This window comes from Chiloscyllium plagiosum, chromosome 15 (assembly GCF_004010195.1).
Source record: "Chiloscyllium plagiosum isolate BGI_BamShark_2017 chromosome 15, ASM401019v2, whole genome shotgun sequence".
NCBI classification, from domain to species: Eukaryota; Metazoa; Chordata; class Chondrichthyes; order Orectolobiformes; family Hemiscylliidae; genus Chiloscyllium; species Chiloscyllium plagiosum.
Window position 1 is genome coordinate 6,595,560 of NC_057724.1, and position 21,192 is coordinate 6,616,751.

The following is a 21,192-nucleotide window of genomic DNA, read 5'->3' on the forward strand; positions in this document are numbered from 1 at the left end:
AACTTCACATTCTCAGCTTCATTGATGTAGGTAGGGGTTGGCTTTCCTCCTTTCTTCCTGAAGTCAATGATAAGCTCTATAATTTTGCTGATATTGAGGGAGAGATTATCTTTACTCCATGTCACCTAGCACTCTATCTCCTTCCTGTACTCTGTCTTGTCATTGATGATATCTGGCCTACAACAGTGGTGGCATCAACTAACTTGTAGATGGCATTCAGACTGAATTTGGCCACACAGGGCTGGAGTATACAGGGTGTACAGTATGGGGCTGAGTACATATCCTTGTGGGGTGTCAGTGTTGAGGATTGTCATAGAGGAGATGTTGTAGCCTAACTTCACTGATTGCAGTCTGTGGGTCAGAAAGTCTAGGAACCAGTTACACAGGGCAGAGCAGACAGCTAGGCCTCAGAGTCTGGAGATTGTTCATGTTGGGATTGTAGTGTTGAAGGTGGAGCTGTAGTCAATAAGTAGAAGCCTGAGGTAGGTATCCTTAATTTCCAGATTTTCCAGGGATGAGTGTAGGGCTTGGGAGTTGGCATCTGCTATGGATCTGTTGTGCCCATAGAGAAGTTGCAGAGGATCGAGGCAGGCTGGGAGGCTAGAGTTGATATGAGCGATGACTAATCTCATTATGGAGGAACTTTATAGGTAATCACCTACAGAGGATTCTCAGGATTTCACCAACTTGCTTGATGATCTGACAACTGATATTGTACCTTCTGCACTGTTGTAGAATATGCAAGCTGCAATCTATACTAAATGTAATTTTCTGATTGTCATTAATAAAACATGTTCCCAACAATTACACACTTCAAAGCTAAGCAATTTCACAAGTTAATTTGTCTTCAGTTGCAATGATTAATCATTTTTGATGAAGTATGCTATTGCTTCAAGTTAAAAGGGTGCAGGTACATAGTTCCTTGAATACGGCAGTGAGGAAGGCTTTTGGCACACTTTCCTTTATTGGTCAGCGGATTGAGTATGGGAGTTAGGATGTCATATTACAGCTGTAGAAGACATTGGTTATGCAACTTACATTTCTGTTTGCCCTTTTATAGGAAAGGTGCTGTTGAAGTTCAAAGGGTGCAGAACAGGTTTGCAAAGATGTTAACAGGACGAGAGGGTATGACTTATAAGGAGAAGCTGAACAGGCTGGGGCTTTTTTCCCTGGAGCACCAGAAGCTGAGGGGTGACCTTATTGAGGTTTATAAAATCATGAGGGACATGGATAGGGTGAATAGCCAAGGCTCGGGGAGTCCAAAACTCGAGGGCATAGGTTTAAGGTGAGGGAGGAAAGATTTAATAGAACCTGACAGGTAACTTTTTCACACAGAGGGTGGTATGTGTATGGAATGAGCTGCCAGAAGTGGTGGAGGCTGGTACAATTCCAACATTTGAAAGGCATCTGAATGGGTATATCAATAGAAAGGTTTACGGGGATATGGGCTAACTGCTGGCAAAGGGGACTAGATCAGAATGGGATGCCTGGAGGGTCCAGATAAATTGGACCTGAAGAGTCTGTTTCTATTCTAAATATAAAATAAAATATTGACAATAATTGACAAAGATACATAATCTGCTTGGACACATCAGTGACATGCTATAGACAGGTCTACATTGCTGGGTGTGTTGTCTTTTAGATAGGATGTTAAACTGGAACCCAGTCTGGCCTCTCAGGGAGACATCAAAGACTCCATGGCATTCTTTGAAAAAAGCAATATTAGATTCCTTTTGACTATTCATCTTTCAAAAGAACCATCAACAATTTGTGCCTATCTTTTCAACTGTTGCTTTGCTGAGCACAACTTGGCTTCTGTTTTTACTTCAGCTGTAAGTGTTTTGTGATGTCCAGAGGTAATGACAGGAACCACATAAATTCAATCATTTCTTCAAGTTTGGATACCTTTCAGTGAGAAAACAAAATATGACTTTTGCAACAACAACTTACAGCACAATATAGTTTCACTCGACATTGGAATTAGTTTTAATCCTTCAAAGTTATTGTCAATATGAAGCATTTCTGTAACTCTATGTTACTGTAACTCTGTCTTGTCTACAATCACAAATTTGTAAAGTTTGATCAAGACTGAATACTCCCATCTTGTGAAATACACTAATTGATCTTGAATGTGATATTCCACTTCAGTTCAATACACTGTTCCAAAGATTCAAAGAGAGGGAAAAGTGATAAATTAGTAAGTATTATCTTAATTTGAAGAGAGTGGCACTGATTTCTTTAAATGAACCAATTTCCTTTTGGTTAAATGAACTGGCTGGCCTTGCCCACAGTTATACTGCTGAAGTCAACCATGGGATCTGTCAGCATTGAGCACTTTAGTTCCACAGAGTTAATTGCCCCAGATGTTAACATGTTTCAACACTGTGCGTTTACCCATAAATTTCTTTACATTCTTGTGTTTATTATTCCAGTGTTAACTGCACTTTTCATTTCTCTCTGCAGTATTCTGGATCTCATGACAGTACCTCCTCCGTTTCTGTAAGCCAGGTAAGGGAACCTCCAGACATTGCCCAGACCCACAGCGTATCCGATCATCGAGAGCAAGTAATCAGTCTTCGAGGACCAGTTACCCCGCTCCACATTCTCATCCCTTATATGGAAACTTTGAGTGAAAGCCTTGAGGAAGGAGAGGAAATTGCAAATCAAATTTAACTTTCTCAATCTAGAATCCATGCAATGATAACAGTTTTCTCCCATAACAAAAAAAAAATACTGCTCTCCATTTAGCCGCATTCAATTGATGGTTTGATAGAGACCCACATGGGGACTCTGCAATTCACAACAAAATGGCCATATCATCATCACTGCTCAGGATATTGCTATTTTCACCATAATGACTTGACAAAATACTCACTCTGGAGGATGGATTTGCTGGTCATTCTGTGAGAACACCAAAGCTAATGTTTTTTCATTTTTAAATAATGATGAACAATTCTTCTATCTTTTGTCCTGAAGTCTTCAGACTTTGTATTGCTGCAGACTGCAGCACCACACTGTATCTGTAGTCATAATGACATCTAATCTCGACTGTTAATAGCTTGATCTTTAATATGAAAGTTGCAACTGCAGACTGTGTGAATTATTTTCACTTGCTAATTATACTGTAATCACAATGTACAGTTACAAGTTTGACAATGGTGACAGATTATAGTGTTATATTAGCAAGGTTCTGAACCTGGCTACTTGGAAGGAACAATAAGTTTTTTCTAACAATTGCAAAGTTAAGGCAGTTAATTAATGTAACTGAGAATTTGCTTAAATTTAATCAATCTCCCAAACAACTTAATCAATGGTCCTTTGTCTGTAGTTACTGTTAGATTGAACATTTTGCTTCTCCAAGTCCTCATATTTCGTACTAAATATCAACTGGCCAGCACAGGTACACCAATATAGCACAGTTGTGCTAACTAACATTGAGTTACACCATTGGATGTACTATGGATGTTAATATCAGTACACATATTTAACACACACTATCAAATTCCTTTCTTTCTTCACAATGAGAAACAAAGCGTCAAACCAGGTAAAATAAATAGTCTTCTTTAAATAAGGTTAGAGAGGAACTTGAATGAGAATGAGCTCTTTAAATGACTGAAGGATTCATTTGGGTACATGAAGAAAAGTTATATCCTCCCATAATGGAGCATGGAATTAGAGTCTTAGAGTCATAGAGTCCTACAGCATGGAGATAGGCCCTTTGGCTCAAACTGGTCCACGCCGACCAAAATGTCCTTCCACACTAACCCCATTTCTCTGCACTTGGCCCATATCCATCTAATCCTTTCCTGTCCACGTGTTTGTCCAAATGCCTTTTAAATGTTGTTAATGTACCGTCTCAACCAATTCCACTGGCAGCTCATTCCATATGTGTACAACCCTCTGTGTAAAAAAGCTGCCCCTCTGGTTCCCTTTTATTCTTCCCCCAGTAACCTTAAACTGATGCCTCTAGTCCTCGATTTCCCCAATCCTGGGAAAAAGACTGAGTGCATTCACTCTATCTATACCTCCAATGATCTCCATGATGAGGAGGTGTCAGTGTTGGTCTGGGGTGGACAAAGTTAAAAATCACACAACGCCAGGTTATAGTCCAACAGGTTTATTTGGAAGCACTAGCTTTTAGAGCGCTGCTCCTTCATCAAACTATCTGATGAAGGAGCAGCACTCCAAAAGCTTGTGCTTCCAAATAATCTCACAATCTTATACACCTCTATAAGGTCCTTCCTCAGTCTCCTATGCACTCCTATCTTGTCCAACCTCTCCCTATAACTCAAACCATTGAATCCAGGCAACATCCTTGTAAATTTCTACTGCTGCGCTCTTTCCAGTTTAATAACATTCTTCTATAGCAAGGTGACCAAAACGGAACACAATATTCCAAGTGTGGCCTCACCAACATCCTGTACAACTGCAACATAACTTCCCAACTTCAATACTCAATGCCATGACTGATGAAGGCCAGTGTGCCAAAAGCCTTCTTCATTGCCCTGTCTCCCTGTGACTCCACTTGCAGAGAATCGTTCACCTGATGGATGTAGTTACTGTAATTAGCGACATGATTAAGTTGGATAGGCAGGCACAGTTTTCCTTAGGAAAGGGACCCATAACCAGAGGCATAGCTTTAAGGTAAGACATAGATGGCTGGAGGCGGGTTGAGGAGAAGTGCTTTCACTCAGAGTCTGGAATGCACAGCCTGAACAGGTTAATGAATCAGAATCGCTTATAACATCAAGTGTCTAGCTCTTCAATCATGTTACCATAGTCTCCAGCAGTATGGCCAGAAGCTGGAAAATGGGAATATTGTCGTTAGATCTTGATTGACTAGCATGGACGTGATGGACTGAATAGTCCTCTTTTGTGATGTAATCATCCAAGAGCCTGTGCTCTACAGGATTGGTATGTAACATGTCTATTGGCATGAATTAATGATCATGATGTGGAGGTGCCAGTTTTGGACTGGGGTGGGCAAGGTCAGAAGTCCCATGACTCCAGGTTATAGTTCAACAGGTTTATTTGAAATCACAAGCTTTTGAAGCACTGCCCTTTTGTCAGGTGATGTCATCGGATGAGGGGGCAGCGCTCCGAAAGCTCGTAATCTCAAATAAAGCTGTTGGAACATAACCTGGTGTCATGTGCCTTCTGAATTAGTGGTGACGTGCACCCTCTGAGCACTTTTTTTCCATTTGACTTCTCAGTTCTACTCATGTCATTTTCTATTTGCATTTTCACCATTCGATTTTTATCTCCTGTACCCTTTTGAATGCTGATTTTCTCATTTTAAACAGGCTTTGCTTTAGACTTCAGTCTTCTTGCTTGCTAACTCCACCTTGTGCTTGAAATATTCCTGTTGGAATAATCAAAGAAAAGTATCTAACATTCTTGGGTGTTGTGACATATTTTACCGGCATTATTTACTTGGCAAATGCTCGTGAATACAGACTTTAAGTTATTGCTGACAAAGCTTTCCTTTGCAGGGCAATATTATTCCGGAATTCTTTGGAACTAAACGCGGACAACTCTCAGTTTGATTTTCAATGTTTTCTCAATTTCTTGATCAGAAGTTTTCCATGAATAGTTTGTGTAGAATGTACGAGATTGTAGTGAATGGGTTGATTAAGAAGGAAAGGTTGGACTTAGTTTCAAATGCAAGTTAGAAGACTGAGAATTGACTTAATTGAATTCTTGAACACTTTTGACAATATTGACATAGAAGAGGTGTTTTCTCATGTTAATGAATCTAGAGCTCGGGGGCATTATTTTCAAATGGAATGGCCGAGCCACTGGAGGGTCCAAATTTGCATATTTGTGTGTTCATAGATTGCACAAGACGCATTTGCAAGACATGACATTAGTTAATTGTGATGGAGCTGTTATTTTATGATTAGCTGCACAGCATACAAGTGTCACCACATTTGATTTGATTTATTATTGTCATGTATACCTGAGTACAGTGAAAAGTGTTATTTTGCAAGCAGTACAGGCAGATCATGACATACAAGGACATACAGATCACAGGGTGGTTAGACAGAGCATGACATAGAAGGACATACAGATCACAGGGTGGTTAGACAGAGCATGACATACAAGGACATACAGATCACAGGGTGGTTAGACAGAGCATGACATAGAAGGCTATGGCTGCAAAGGAGGTGCACAACATCAAAGCCAACAATAGATTTGAAATTAGAAAGGTCCAATCAGCAGTTTAAAACAACAGGGAAGAAGCTGTTCTTGAGGTGTGTTTAAGCTTCTGTATCTTCTGCTTGATGGAAGAGTTTGAAAGAGCGTATAATCAGGGTAGGAAGGGTGCTTGATGATGTTATAACTTTTCCAGGGCGATGAGGAGCGTAGATGAGTTCTTAGATGGAAGGTTGGCTTACGTGATGGTCTGGGCTGTGCACACAACTTCCTGCACTTTCTTCCGGTGCTGGGCAAAGCAGTTGCCATGGAGAAAGTGAGGACTGCAGGTGCTGGAAAAGCACAGGCCGGTCAGGCAGCACCCAAGGAGCAGGAGAATCGACGTTTCAGGCACAAGCCGTACCAAGCTGTTCTGCATCCAGATAGACTGCTCTCTGTGGTGCATCTGTAAAAATTGGTGAGGGTCCTTATGGGCATGTCGAGTTTCCTCAGCTTTCCGAGGAAGAAGAGGCATTCCAGGGACCGCCTCGGGCGACTGTCTGTGGGGAGTTTGCACGTTCTCCCCGTGTCTGCGTGGGTTTCCTTCGGGTGCTCCGGTTTCCTCCCACAATCCAAAGATGCGCAGGTTAGGTGAATTGGCCATGGTAAATTGCCCGTAGTGTTAGGTAAGGGGTAAATGTAGGGGTATAGGTGGGTTACGCTTCAGCGGGTCGGTGTGGACTTGTTGGGCCGAAGGGCCTGTTTCCACACTGTAATGTAATCTAATGTAATCTAATCTAAAAAAAAATCTAATCTAATCGTGTATTTTTTTGACTGTTGCATCTATGTGGGGAGGTCCACGTCGGATTTTTGCTTACTATCACTCCTAGGAACTTGACGCTCTCGACCCTCTACACCTCAGCCTCATTAATGTAGACAGGGATGTCATCCTCCTTTCTTCCTGAAGTCAGTTGCACACATATCATCAAAAAGCACAGGTATGCTATGGTCAACTCATTGACACAACGGGCCTGGTGAACAATCTCTCTTCAAGGGGAATGTGGTTTGGAGTAATTGTTACAGAGTGTTGTGACTCTGAGATAGCTATCCGAAGTAAGAGTGACTCTGCCAGGTATAATCCTTGTTAATGAGATAGAATGCTCCCATCCTAAGATGTAATGAATATGGAAGGAATCTGGAAGTCTCTCCAATGCTTCCTCATAATCACTAAAAAACGAAAAAGTGTGAAAAATACATGGAACAAAACTCCAGCTTGTGGCCTCCAGGGACTGCTGGATAAATCAAGTTTTCTTATCTCTCCCTTTGATCCTCCCAAGTTGTCCCTCAGCCCACCTCTTGTACTGTGTTTATGGCTAAGCCTCATATCCAATGCCCCAAAATGATCAAATGAGCATTTCTTTGACGCAACTTCCAGTTGCTATGGTGCAGAATCAATTAATCATTTCAAATGTTTTGTCTTATAGAGTCATAGAGTCGTAGAGATGTACAGCATGGAAACAAACCCTTCGGTCCAACTTGTCCATGCTGACCAGATATCCCAACCCAATCTAATCCCACCTGCCAGCACCCGGCCCATATCCCTCCAAACCCTTCCTATCAAATACCCCTTCCTCTGGCAGCTCATTCCATACACATACCACCCTCTGAGTGAAAAGGTTGCCCCTGAGGTCTCTTTTATATCTTTCCCCCTCACCCTAAACCTATGCCCCAACCCCAGGGAAAATACTTTGTCTATTTACCCTATCCATGCCCCTCATAATTTTGTAAACTCTATAAGGTCACCCCTCAGCCTCCGACGCTCCAGGGAAAACAGCCCCAGCCTGTTCAGCCTCTCCCTATCGCTCAGATCCTCCAACCCTGGCAACATCCTTGTAAATCTTTTCTGAACCCTTTCAAGTTTCACAACATCTTTCTGATAGGAAGGAGACCACAATTGCACGCAATATTCCAACAGTGGCCTAACCAATGTACAGCCGCTACAATGCAGTAGTTCCATTCTCGTACAACCCTGCATTATAAGAAAATTGCGTAATAGCAGCACCATCGAGGTTCTATGATTCTATGAACATAATGTCCCAACTTGTACACTCAAAGGTCTGAGCAATGATGGCAAGCATGCTAAACACCTTCTTAACCACCCTGTATATTTCAAAGAATTATGTGCCTGAATCCCAAGGTCCCTCTATACTATAACACTACCCAGGGCCCTACCATTAACTGTACCTGTCCTGGTTTTGTTTGTTTTATCAAAATACAATACCTTGCACTTATCCAAACTAAACTTACTCCTCAGCCCATTGAGCAAATTGATTAAGATTTCTTTGGAATCTTAGATAACCTTCTTCATTGTCCATTATATCATCAATTTGGGTGTCATGTGCAAATTTTCCACCCATTTAAACTAAAGGGGCTGGAAGTGTATTATAAACAATCCACGCTTTAAACATTTGCTTAGCAACAGTGTCCCCAATTTGTCAATTGTGTTACAGCAATTTGCATTAATGAAACATGTAATTATAGCAGAATGAGCTGTAATTGAACCAATGACAACCTTGAGTAATGTAGAGTTGAGTGGAAATGTATCACTGAAGCAGGGTCTGAAAGAGGAACAGTCAGCAAGCAGAATGGATTGCTATTGTTCTCATCTTTTTCACATCCTGCATTAGAGGAAACCATGATGGTGAGGTCGGCAGAATTTTATTATGGTATGAGTGACATGGGCTAAAACACGCTGAGTGGCAGGACCACACGAGGGGTTAAGGGAGACCTATTTCAATGTGGAGAGCAACTGGCTTCATTTCTTGTACATGTACCAAGTGGTGAGGTGAGATTCTTGCTGAGCAGCAGAGAGTAGTCGCCATCTTGTGGTGAGTGCCTGCTCGATGTAGTGAACCGTTGGACGTGGGATCCTGAGCCAGCGGCCCAGTCACCTGGACAGAGCTGGACAGCAGTGACAAACCGCCACCTGCTCACAATGTCCCGCGTTACCACCTTTCCCATCCCAGGGCCTGAGGCCTGCCTGCTTGAAGTGGATTCAGGGGGAACTCAATGATTTGGCTTGTGGTCCTGCAGCACAGTGTTCCACAGGTCCACTTGGAGGTGACATGGTTCATTGGCAAGCCACAATCATGGACCTAATGACAGTTCATATCAGGAATGGAGTCTTTTTCTTGACAATTCACTTGCCAACAGACTAGCCTTTCAAACCACCCAAGGTTGCATTTACTACAAGAAGTTATCATATTGAGGTTATACCAGACATTAGTGAGGCCTAATCTGGAGTATTGTGTCCAGTTCTGGTCACACTGTTATAGGAAAGATATTATTAAGCTGGAGAGAGTTCAAAAGAAATTTACAAGGATGTGCATTCCATGCACCCACCACTCTCTGTGTAAAGAACCGACCTCTGACATCTCGCCTAAACCTTCGTCAAATCACCTTAAAAGTATACCCCCTTGTGATAGCCATTTCTGCCTGGGGTAAGGTCTCTGGCTATCCAGTCCATCTATGCATCTCAATACCTCATACACCTCTATCAAGTCACCTCTCAGCGTTCTTCACTCTAATGAGAAAAAAACCCTAGTTCCCTCAACCTTTCTACATAAGACATGCCCTCCAATCCAGGCAGCATCCTGGTAAATCTCCTCTGCACCCTCTCTAAAGCTTTCACATCATTCCTTTGATGAGGCGACCAGAACTGAACACAATATTCCATGTATAACCAGGGCTTTATAAAGCTGCAGCATAACCTCACAGCTCTTAAACTCAATCCCCCTGCCAATAAAGTCAATACATCAAATGCCTTCTTAACAACCCTTTCAACTTGGGTGCAACTTTGAGGGATCTATGAACATGGACACCAAGATCCCTCTATTCCTCCACACTGTCAAGAATCCTGCCTTTAACCTGTAACCTGAATTCAAATTCGACCTTCCAAAATGAATTACTTCACACTTTTCCAGTTTGAACTCCATCTGCCATTTCTCAGTCCAGCCTGTCAACGTCCCAAAGCAACCTATAACAACCCTCCACATTATCCACCACTCCACCAATTTTCATATCATCAGCAAACTTACTTAAAACTTGTATTCAACAAAATAGCCACATTGGAAACTGGGCAGGGGTTCGTCTTCAGTGCTGTCTGTTGTGAAGCTGCAGAGGTGTATTGTTCCTTAAGAAAGTTGAAAAGCTAGCGAGGACTCAGAGAATCATACAGAGTACTGGAAAGTTTAAAAGGTAACATTTGGTCGAACAGCTAGCAGTACCTGTGTTGCTATGAGACAAAAACTAATTCAAATTTGGCCAATCAGTTTAACTTATGCCTCAAGACACCAAACTCCAATCAAGTTTGAATTTGGTATTTTGACAATATTAAAACCAATGAAATGATCCAATGTTTTGGGGTATAAATATCCAACATTTTAACAGTTACCCAAAGCGGCCAAGAGCAGCTAGCACCAACAACTAGACAGAGACTGCTTAAAGAAAGATCTGCTCTCTTAAAGGTACCTTTATATATCAATGACCTGGGAACCAAATCCCTCAGAAGAGGAAAAGAAGACAGAAGAAAATCTACAGAGGATGCTTGGCAAAGCTGACTGGTTTTGAAAAGTGATTTTGTTTTCTTGTAAATTGTAATTGGGATTTTTTTTATCAGTGTTGAGACTTTATTGCTGGAACAGCACAGCAGGTCAGGCAGCATCCAGGGAACAGGAGATTCGACTTTTCGGGCACAGGCCCTTCTTCAGGAATGAGGGCCTGTGCCCGAAACGTCGAATCTCCTGTTCCCTGGATGCTGTCTGACCTGCTGTGCTGTTCCAGCAATAAAGTCTCAACTTTGATCTCCAGCATCTGCAGACCTCACTTTCTCCTCGAAGATTTTTTTTATCAGACCAGTATTATAGTGAGGAAGGTAAAAGATAGGTTAAGAGAAAGGAGTTATAAATAGTTGTTAGTTAATATTCTCTGTTATACTTTAAAAAGATAAAGTTGTTAATTTTTACTTTAAATAATAACTTTTGGGATAGTTCTTTGCCTCTCGAATTTTCACAGATGACAGCACAGGATGAATCTTTTCTGTGTTGCTGGTTTAAGTTAGGGGGGTTTACCCCGTGTCGTAACAAGTCAAGGTCAGGTTTGTTATTAGTCAAGGGGTCCGAGTAAACTCAGTCATGTGCACGCTCTGTAAACAGTTCTGAGGTTTGGCTACAATCAGTCATCGCCTTAGACTGGTCAAGATGGTCATTCAGTCACAGTATGGGAGAAAGAGCTTTCAGACCAGCACCTTGCAATCAGGGGAGTTACCTGTTGTCAGTGGGGTAAGCCAGCAGTCAGGAGGTTTGTCAGTCATGTCTTGGGGCTGCTAGTTAACGTCTGTCAGAGACTGGGAGCGAAAGAAATCCTGGGAGTCATAGGTCAGTAGGGAGGGAAAGCAAAGGCATTTGTAAAGGTGGGAATGCGAATGGTTGGGGAGAGTGAGTGGATTCTCAAGGTGTGGGAGTTTGTGTGGAACAGATCAGAGGGCAAATACATGGAAGCAGTGTTTGCAAACTGGTCATGCATGTAAAGTCAAAGCATCTCATCATCCATGTACACCGCATTCAGAGTGAACATTTTCAGGCTTAGAATCCTTATGAAAGATGCACTATCTCCAGCAACACATTTCCATCTCTGATCTCCAGCATCTGCAGACCTCATTTTCTCATGCATGTAAAGTCAAAGCATCTCATCATCCATGTATACCGCATTCAGAGTGAACATTTTCAGGCTTAGAATCCTTATGAAAGATGCACTACCTCACAGTCACTGCAAATTGACCATTGCAATCTCACTGATGGTGAAGTTAGCAGCAATGATGTTAAAAGGAGGTGGATGCTGATCAATGGTGACGCAGTATTTGTGAGATTTCCGAAGGTGCTGTGTGAGGCAGAGAACATCGCTTCCTCATCTGTGGAGTGAGTTTGACGATGCTTTGAGCAGAATACAATTGACTCAGTGACTGATTTGTGTTAGTCTGAGATGCTCGCAGTCACCCCACTTGAACCACTAGCAGACATCTCCCGTAAATGTCAGGAGCCAGCCAGCCAGCACACTGTAGCCATTGAGATAAAACTGTGTAGCTGTGTTTATTAAAGGAGCAATGATGATGAGGTGACCGACAAATATAAATAGCTCATTCCTTTATTCCTACAAACCAGGTACAACAGTGACAGAGTTCAACTTGTGCCCCAAAACCAGGCACAAAGCTGATAGAATTGTGGTTCTATCTGAACCGGTTTTGGCATTTGGGCTTCCTCTGAAGAGTTCCAATGAACTGTGAGTGCTAGATGGGTAGCCATGCTGCACTGCACAAGTTATGACGTGCCAGACTAATCAGCTGGCACTGATAGGGTGGGAGGACTGCAATCAATTTTATGGAGTAGGGAGAACACTCCTGACCCTTTCAGTCCTAAATGATCCTGCCCTTCCCAAAAAAAACTCCAGATCCTTTCCTGAAGTTTCCAGTCATAGTTAGACCATTCATTTCAAGAAAAAGAATGTCCATAGGTCAAGCTCTGCCCATTCATACATGAAAATCAGGACAGTTCTCCCCTCCTATCCTTAAAGCCTTCTTATTACATTTTGCTCACCACAGTCAAAAAAGAAATCTTGGACTTTTGAAATCTCTGAATAGATTCCTGTTGGTTTTTGTATCGCTCCCCTCTGTGTTGTTCCATGAATGGACCCCAGTCAGGAGCGGGTTTGAGGACTGCAATGGCTTTCTGTGGAAACAAAACTGAAATAGTTCACTTTCTTTTTGCAGCAAGAGTCAATCATCTGATTGCATCGCAGTATCATTTACCTGCTGTTCTGTTACCACATCCCAAAGTCTTTCATACCGTTTTCAAATCATTGCTTATTTTTCCCAAAATACAATATTGGCTTACATTAAATCAGGTGCTGTGTCTCTTTTTCTCACACGGTGGTATCCTTACTAATCTCAACACAGTCATATTCTACCACATCCAAACATTGCAGCATCCTTACCTCACCCAGGTCTAGCATTCAAGTGTATCCAGACACTCTATTCTACGAACTGTATAAAACATGAGTTAGGCCAAAGTTAGAGTGCTGTGTACAATTCCATTGACCATGCCAGAAGAAGGATGCAATCAAGAATACCGAATTTTACTGATGAAGAGAGACTGGATGAGCTGAGAACGTTCTCTTTGAAAGGAAGAAGCTAATGGAGCATTTAATAGAGTTAGATAAATTGAAATGAGGTGGGTATAATATCCATTTCCCTTCATAACTGTGCCAATAACCAGAAAACATAAAGTAATTACATGGATTTGAGAAGAATTAGGAAGAAATTCATCATGTGGTCTGTGGTGGAACCTTTGCTTGAAACTTTCTGAAAAGGACACAAAAGGCAGAAATGCTTGTTGCAGTTAACAAAGGGTGCTGTAATTTACAAGGCTATAGGCCCAGTGCTGAGACATTCTATTGTACTGGTGAGGATTCATGAGGGGTCGAAATGGATAAAATGGGACAATGATGCTTCTGTGACCCATCATCTCCAATCCAGCACTGAAGCATCAATCTCCATCTCAACAGTGCACTCGCCCGTACAGCTGCAGCCTTCCTCCAAACACTGAAGCATTCTGTTACAACTAAGTAATGCAGCACCCTGTCACAGCTCAGCACAGCAATGCAGCACCCTCCTCCAGCTCAGCACAGCAATGCAGCATCCTCTTCCAGCTCAGCACAGCAATGCAGCACCCTGCTCCAGGTCAGCAATGCAGCACCCTCCTCCAGCTCAGCACAACAATGCAGCACCCTCCTCCAGCTCAGCACAGCAATGTAGCACCCTGGTCCAGCTCAGCAATGCAGCACCCTCTTCCAGCTCAGCACAGCAATGCAGCACCCTGCTCCAGCTCAGCAATGCAGCACCCTGCTCCAGGTCAGCAATGCACCACCCTGCTCCAACTCAGCACAGCAACACAGCACCTTCCTCCAGCTCAGCACAGCAATGCAGCATCCTGCTCCAACTCAGCACAGCAACGCAACACCCTCCTCCCGCTCAGCACAGCAATGCAGTAACCTGCTCCAGTTCCAATAATGCAGCACCCCCTTCCAGCTCAGCACAGCAATGCAGCACCCTGCTCCAGGTCAGCAATGCATCACCCTGCTCCAACTCAGCACAGCAACGCAGCACCCTCCTCCCGCTCAGCACAGCAATGCAGTAACCTGCTCCAGTTTCAATAATGCAGCACCCCCTTCCAGCTCAGCACAGCAATGCAGCACCCTGCTCCAGCTCAGCACAGAAATGCAGCACCCTGCTCCAGGTCAGCAATGCAGCACCCTCCTCCAGTTCAGCACAACAATGCAGCACCCTCCTCCAGCTCAGCACAGCAATGTAGCACCCTGCTCCAGCTCAGCAATGCAGCACCCTCTTCCAGCTCAGCACAGCAATGCAGCACCCTGCTCCAACTCAGCACAGCAACGCAGCACCCTCCTCCCGCTCAGCACAGCAATGCAGTAACCTGCTCCAGTTTCAATAATGCAGCACCCCCTTGCAGCTCAGCACAGCAATGCAGCACCCTGCTCCAGCTCAGCACAGCAATGCAGCACCCTGCTCCAGCTCAGCAATGCAGCACCCTCCTGCAGTTCAGCACAACAATGCAGCACCCTCCTCCAGCTCAGCACAGCAATGTAGCACCCTCTTCCAGCTCAGCACAGCAATGCAGCACCCTCTTCCAGCTCAGCACAGCAATGCAGCACCCTGCTCCAGGTCAGCAATGCAGCACCCTCCTCCCGCTCAGCACAGCAATGCAGTAACCTGCTCCAGTTCAATAATGCAGCATCCTGCTCCACCTTTGACATGCAGCCGCCATCACTAATAAAACAATGAAGCTTCCTTCGCCAGTTTCTCTATCCATCCCCGACATTACTTCAGCTTTCTCCATCATAAATTTGCAACAACGTCCTCCACCCAAACACAGCAACATCATTCTCGCTTCAGAATGTATTAATGTTTATCACTCTGACTCTGGAGCATCTCCCCCCAGTTCAAGGGCAGTCCAGCAGTGCTCCAGCTCCTTCTTGCTCTGATATTGGTGTCAGTTTATCATGAAATGGAGCGGAACAGCTTATTCTGACAGCTATTATCCCCATCCCAACAGAAACAAGTCCTCCTTTACTCATATACAATGATAGCCTTAAGGTGCCTCACCTCTTATTATGATGAAGGTACTGTTTATTTTATAGAATAGAATTTAATAGAATCCCCACAGCATGGAAGCAAGCCATTCGACTCAACAAGTACGCACTGACCCTCTGAAACGTCCACCCAGACCCATCCCATTACCCTAGCCCTGTAAGCCTATATTTCCCATCCGTAAACCTACACACTCCTGAACACCATGGGCAATTTAGCATGGCCAATCCACCCAACTTGCATACCTCTGGACTGTGGGAGGAAACCGGACCACCTGGCGAAAGCCCATACAGATATGGATAGAATGTGCAAGTTCCACACAGACAGTTGCCCGAGGCTGGAATTGAACCTGGCATGGTGAAGCAGCAGTGCTAACCACAGAGTCATTGTGCTGCCCCATTTAAATGCAAGTTGTCATTGTAACATCTCACAGCATGATCACGTGACTCGGTAGTATATTCCTCACGTTCCTTAACTTATCCTTTTCCTGAATTTTCATCAGTCCTATGTGAATTACTTGGCATGCTTTTATACACTAATTTCTGAATTTCAAGTTATTACATTCTCTTTGTAATTTTCTGTAGTCTGAGCTTTAATTTCAACCGTACTATTCTTATCTTCCACTGGTATAATGGTTACTATTGCTTCCATCTGAACTCTGTACAGCCTTTTTTAGTTAAAAGCATTTTCTCCTGTTCTATGCAACCTTTCCAGTTGGATATTGACCCCTCTATGTTACAGATAAACCTCAAAAGGTCTTGAGGATATTTCTATCAGGCATTAACACCTCCTTGGCCTTCAGAAAGTGCTTATTAAAATGCATAATAGGTTTGTTGGCAGCATTGAAACTGATGCAATAAAAGGGGCAAAGCCAGAAAGGATAAAAGGTGGGCTAAGGGTTAGAAAACAAAGCACGTTATGGTGACTGGCTGTTTTTAAGATTTGGAGATGCTGGTGTTGGACTGGAGTGTACAAAGTTAAAAATCACACAACACCAGGTTATAGTCCAACAGGTTTAATTGGAAGCACACTAGCTTTCGGAGCGACGCTCCTTCATCAGGTACAATCACCTGATGAAGGAGCGTCACTCCGAAAGCTAGTGTGCTTCCAATTAAACCTGTTGGACTATAACCTGGTGTTGTGTGATTTTTAACTTTGGCTGTTTTTAAGACTGGGTGAGGTATAGTGTGGAGGTCCCTCAGGTTCAGTACTTGTAAAATACCTGTTTTCGTTTCACAGCAGTGATGTGCACTTGAAGATAGAAGGTACAATGTCTGACTCGGCAGATGACAGCAAAATTTGCAATGGAGTAAACAGTGGGCAAGACAGTCATAAACTTCAAAAGGATGTGGATGGGTTGATGGAATACGCAGACACATGGCAGATAAAATATATGACAGGAAGAAGAACATGGAGAGCCATTATAAGCAAGGGAAAGCAGAGATGGAGATAATGGAAGAGCTCACCCTAATCTTCTCAATATGTGAGCAAAGAGCCAGTGGATGTGGCACCCTGATTTTAAAAAAGGGATGTAGGGGGCTTTGATGGCACAGTAGTGGTGTCCATCCCTCTGAGCTGGGAGGTCTAGGTTCAAGTCCTAGCTGCTGCAGAGGTGTGCAATAACGTCTCTGAACAGGTTGATTAGAAGTTATCAAAATGAAGGCTGTAAGGATATTTTACGAACAAGTCTACTTAACATCAGTGCTGATAAAATCCTAGAAACAATAGTCAAGGGGATAAAAAAAACTGACACTTAAGGTTGTCAGACTTAAGAACTGAAAACAACCAGTTCTGGGGAACTGGTAATTTCTCAGCCCGAGGGATTGGAGATTGTGGTGTATCCAAAGGTCAGTGCAATGCCTGTTGCTTGTTCCGATAATATAAACAACTTCAATAATGGAATTCAGAGTAAAACTTTCAAAACTTGCTGACATTACCGAACTTGGAGTTATGATAAATAGTGAGGATTTTACCAGACAACTACAACACGACATAAATAATCTAGAAGAAGTTGTGCTAAAACTATCTAAAAGACCATTTGGGTTCAGGCGAGGCATTGCGCACAACCCTGGGCATGGAAAAGCTTCAAAAGGTGAGGGATTACAGTTGCAGGGATCAACAGGGAATTGTTCTCCTTCCAGGAGAAAAGGTTGAGGGAAGGTTTATAAGAGGTGTTTAAAATTGAGGAAGGATTAAATAGAACAAATGAAGGGAACCACTTTCAGTTAGCAGCATATAATTTAAGATGAAGGGAAAAGGCAACCTGAGGAAAGAAACATTCTTTTTTGGTGACTGGTTAGAATTTTGCGCCATGCTCAGGAAGTGCTCCCAAGATTACTGCCCCTGGGTCTTGCTTTTTAATTAGGTTCAAAGTCCCTGTTCTTTCCAATGTCATTTGGCCTTTTCAGATGCCATGACAATTGCTTGCTTCTCTGTCTTTCCTATTCAGATTCCATTAAAGATTCTTCAAGACATCCAATGGCGATATAGGAACAACAAAATTAGGAACAGCAATTGACCATTCAGCCTATAGGTATGCTGCATCATTTGATGAGATCATGGCTGATCCGGTGTTCATTTCTTGAATGCACCTCCCTCACCTCAGCCCATAACCTGTGACTCCCTCATTGTCAAAATATATAATTCATTCTTCAATTAAATCAATTGTACATACCCAACTCCCTCCCTCCCTCCTTCATTCATTCTTTCTTTCAATTGATGCTTTGGGAATTTCCAGCAGAACTGGGTAAGGCAGCTCTTTATCTGCTTCCCTTTAACATCTAATGCAACTTGTCTAATTCCCTATGCCAACCCCAACTGTTATGTCATTCGGCCCAATTGAACTGCATCCAGTTCTATACAAACGTGGTTAGTTATCCTCATGCTTTTCCCCTCTCTCTACAGATGGCAACAATATTGTACCTCTTGGAAAGACCAGACTAAGTACCTCTTCCTGCCTCAACTGCATTTCTTTGTCGCACTGTCTTCCTTTTGAACCTGTAAACATCTTCTGGATGTGACTCAACTCGGAGTAAATCATCCAGAAATCCCTCCATTATCACACGAGGTAGTGTCACTATGTCAAGGTCTAGGTCAATGAAATGACTCAAAGCAATGCCAAGGTCAACATCTGGAAGAATCTCATTGTTCTCGTGGTCCCCATATATTTGCATAAAACATATTGTCATACAAACATGAATATTTTTTAATGTAACATAAATAACTGTTTTCTCTTTTTCTCTGCTGTTAACTGAATCAGTTTTAATAGCATATTAATATATTGATCATTTAGCAAATTTATTTAATAATATTTATGTAATTAAAATGATAGCACGATTGTTTGATTTTAACACTTTCCTCTATGTATAATGTTTTAGTTACGTGGAGCTTTGAGTATCTACACAGATAAATTAGAGCATGTGTAATAAATTAAAGAATTAGCTTAAATTCCTCAGGATCCATTGGTGCTCAGTCTTCTACGATTTCTTCAAATTTTTATCTCCTTTCATTTACCTCTGTTACTAATTATATCAGTTCTGGCTATTGCCACAGATCTGTGCTGTAGTGTTGTATAAATTCTAGTTCCCCTCCCCTCGCTATCTGTCCCCATCCAAACACCGCAACATCTTTTCCTATTCAAATGCAACTGCATCCTTCCCCATCCAGGGAGACTGTCCAGAGGAGCTGTACTATATATATTTGAGATGGCAAATGGCAACAGAGAAAAGATGACAATCAAATATATGTCCCATTGATAGGTGTAGTCTTCAATTGTAGAAGGGAGGTGGGAGAAGAGAAATGCACACAAATTATGAAATTGATTTTGAAAAAAAGAATCATCATTGTTTTGGAGGGGGTTTGATGCACCCACCACCTCCAGTAATGGACACCATAGGACCACCATCAGTGTGCCAATGCCTGGTTGGGTCAGATCGATCAGTGTGATTGAACCAGTTTGATCCATTGGAAGATACTCAAGACCCTCCTAAAAGGGCACAAAGGCTTTGGAGTATAAGAATTGCCACAAACCCACACTTAGCGCAGTAACTCGAGTGGTAACTCGAGAATAATCACCAAAAGAGAAGACACATCTGAAATCATCAGAAGAAGACCAGACAACATCACCATGTCCTAGTGTGGTGGTATTTGATCATCCAAAATTAAGTTAAAGCATCAGATAGATTTGTAGTGTTTATTGGTAGTTCACAGTGTGTTTGTTGTTCTAATACTAATTGAGTCAAATAAACGAATATTATAGTTTTACTACTATTAAGAATCAAATCACAGTTCTTTTGCAAGATATAATAATTCAAATACACTGTGGGGCAGAAGTAACACCTCCATGTGATTTCAGACCCACAGAAATGTGTTTGACTCTTAATTGTTCCTAGGCAATAAACAATGGCCTTGGAGCAATGCCTACATCACACAAATTAATCTTTTTTAAAAACGGTTAAAAAGTCTAGTGCCAGAGGTCTGAGATAGCCATTGTAATTCCTACATTGAAGAAGATGACTATCACACACACACACAGAATTAGAAACCACTGCTTGGTTTATACTTACACATTACTTTTCGGAGACAAGAAGTTGAAGCATTTTGTCCAGTCCTCATCCGGACTAGGAAGCAAGAAACCAGATGCCCTTTTTTCATGCTGTATAAATTATTCAGTTTTGTCCCCTTGCAACCCTAGTCCTAATGAGTGTATAAAAAAAGCATAAACTTTGCGCCTCCTTTTAATCATGTTTAAATTATGAACCAATCAACTTAACATTGAGAGTGGGAAGTGTAGTGGAATCTCTCCTGACGAAGGTGGGAGAACCTCTAAAACTGTGAAACATAACAATGAATAAACTGCATGGATTTCAGATGAGAAAACATTGCTTGATCAACTATGTTAAATGTTTGAGGAGTTAACAGAGAGTTGACAGTGGTATTGCAGTAGATGTAATTTTTAAAGGATCTTTGATAATGCGCTGCATAATAGTTTAAAAAAATAGAGTCAGACAATAGACAGTCAGGAAGTGAAAAGAAAAATGGACTGCTCACCAGTTTCAAGATGGCAAGCACAAAGCATAAGGAAAAGGTAAGTGATTCAGTGCAACAAGAAAATGGAGGTGGTATTCAAGGGCCACAGAATCATAGGACAACACCACCTGCAAGTTCCCCTCCAAGCCACTCACCATCCATCCCACTTGGAAATACATCGTCATTCCTTTCCTGTTGCTAGGTCAAAATCCTGGAACTCCCTCCCTAACAAGCATGTGGGTTTGTCTCGGGCACAGGGACTGCAGCAGTTCAAGAAGGCGGCTCACTATCACCTTCTAAAGGGCAACTAGGGATGGAAAATAAATGCTGGTCCAGCTAACAACACCCATGTCTCATGGGCGAATAAGAAAAAGAGATGCAGAATTAAATAAAGAAAATTGGTGTGAAACAAACCCCACTATGCTACATGACTGATTCCCAAACTATCAGTTTTACAATGGGGTACCCATTATTAAGCAGCTCCAACTGCTTTGTGAATGAACGTATTCATAGGTTAGATTAGATTACTTACACTTTTTTTTAAGATTAGATTACTTACAGTGTGGAAACAGGCCCTTCGGCCCAACTAGTCCACACCAACCCACCGAAGCGCAACCCACCCAGACCCATTCCCCTACACCTAACACTATGGGCAATTTAGCATGGCCAATTCACCTGACCTGCTCATCTTTGGATTGTGGGAGGAAACCCATGCAGACACTGGGAGAATGTGCAAACTTCACACAGAGAGTCACCTGAGGCAGCAGTGCCGTTCTTAGGTAGAGTGATTAACTGCTTAAAAACAATGA

General features: G+C 42.4%; 2 protein-coding genes across 2 annotated transcripts in view; both read right to left on the bottom strand.

Annotated features, from left to right (window-relative positions):
* LOC122557468 (sodium- and chloride-dependent neutral and basic amino acid transporter B(0+)-like) overlaps positions 1–12,851 on the bottom strand; it is a 52,029-nt gene extending 39,178 nt beyond the window's left edge. Inside the window, exons 1-2 of the mRNA XM_043705227.1 lie at positions 12,786–12,851; positions 2,487–2,637 (exon numbers count right to left, since the gene is read on the bottom strand). Coding sequence (XP_043561162.1) covers positions 2,487–2,556 — 70 coding nt within the window. The 5' untranslated portion in view covers positions 2,557–2,637; positions 12,786–12,851. The remainder of the gene's footprint in view (positions 1–2,486; positions 2,638–12,785) is intronic.
* A 4,192-nt stretch (positions 12,852–17,043) lies between these two features.
* LOC122557537 (sodium- and chloride-dependent neutral and basic amino acid transporter B(0+)-like) overlaps positions 17,044–21,192 on the bottom strand; it is a 53,023-nt gene continuing 48,874 nt past the window's right edge. Inside the window, exon 11 of the mRNA XM_043705283.1 lies at positions 17,044–17,070. Coding sequence (XP_043561218.1) covers positions 17,044–17,070 — 27 coding nt within the window. The remainder of the gene's footprint in view (positions 17,071–21,192) is intronic.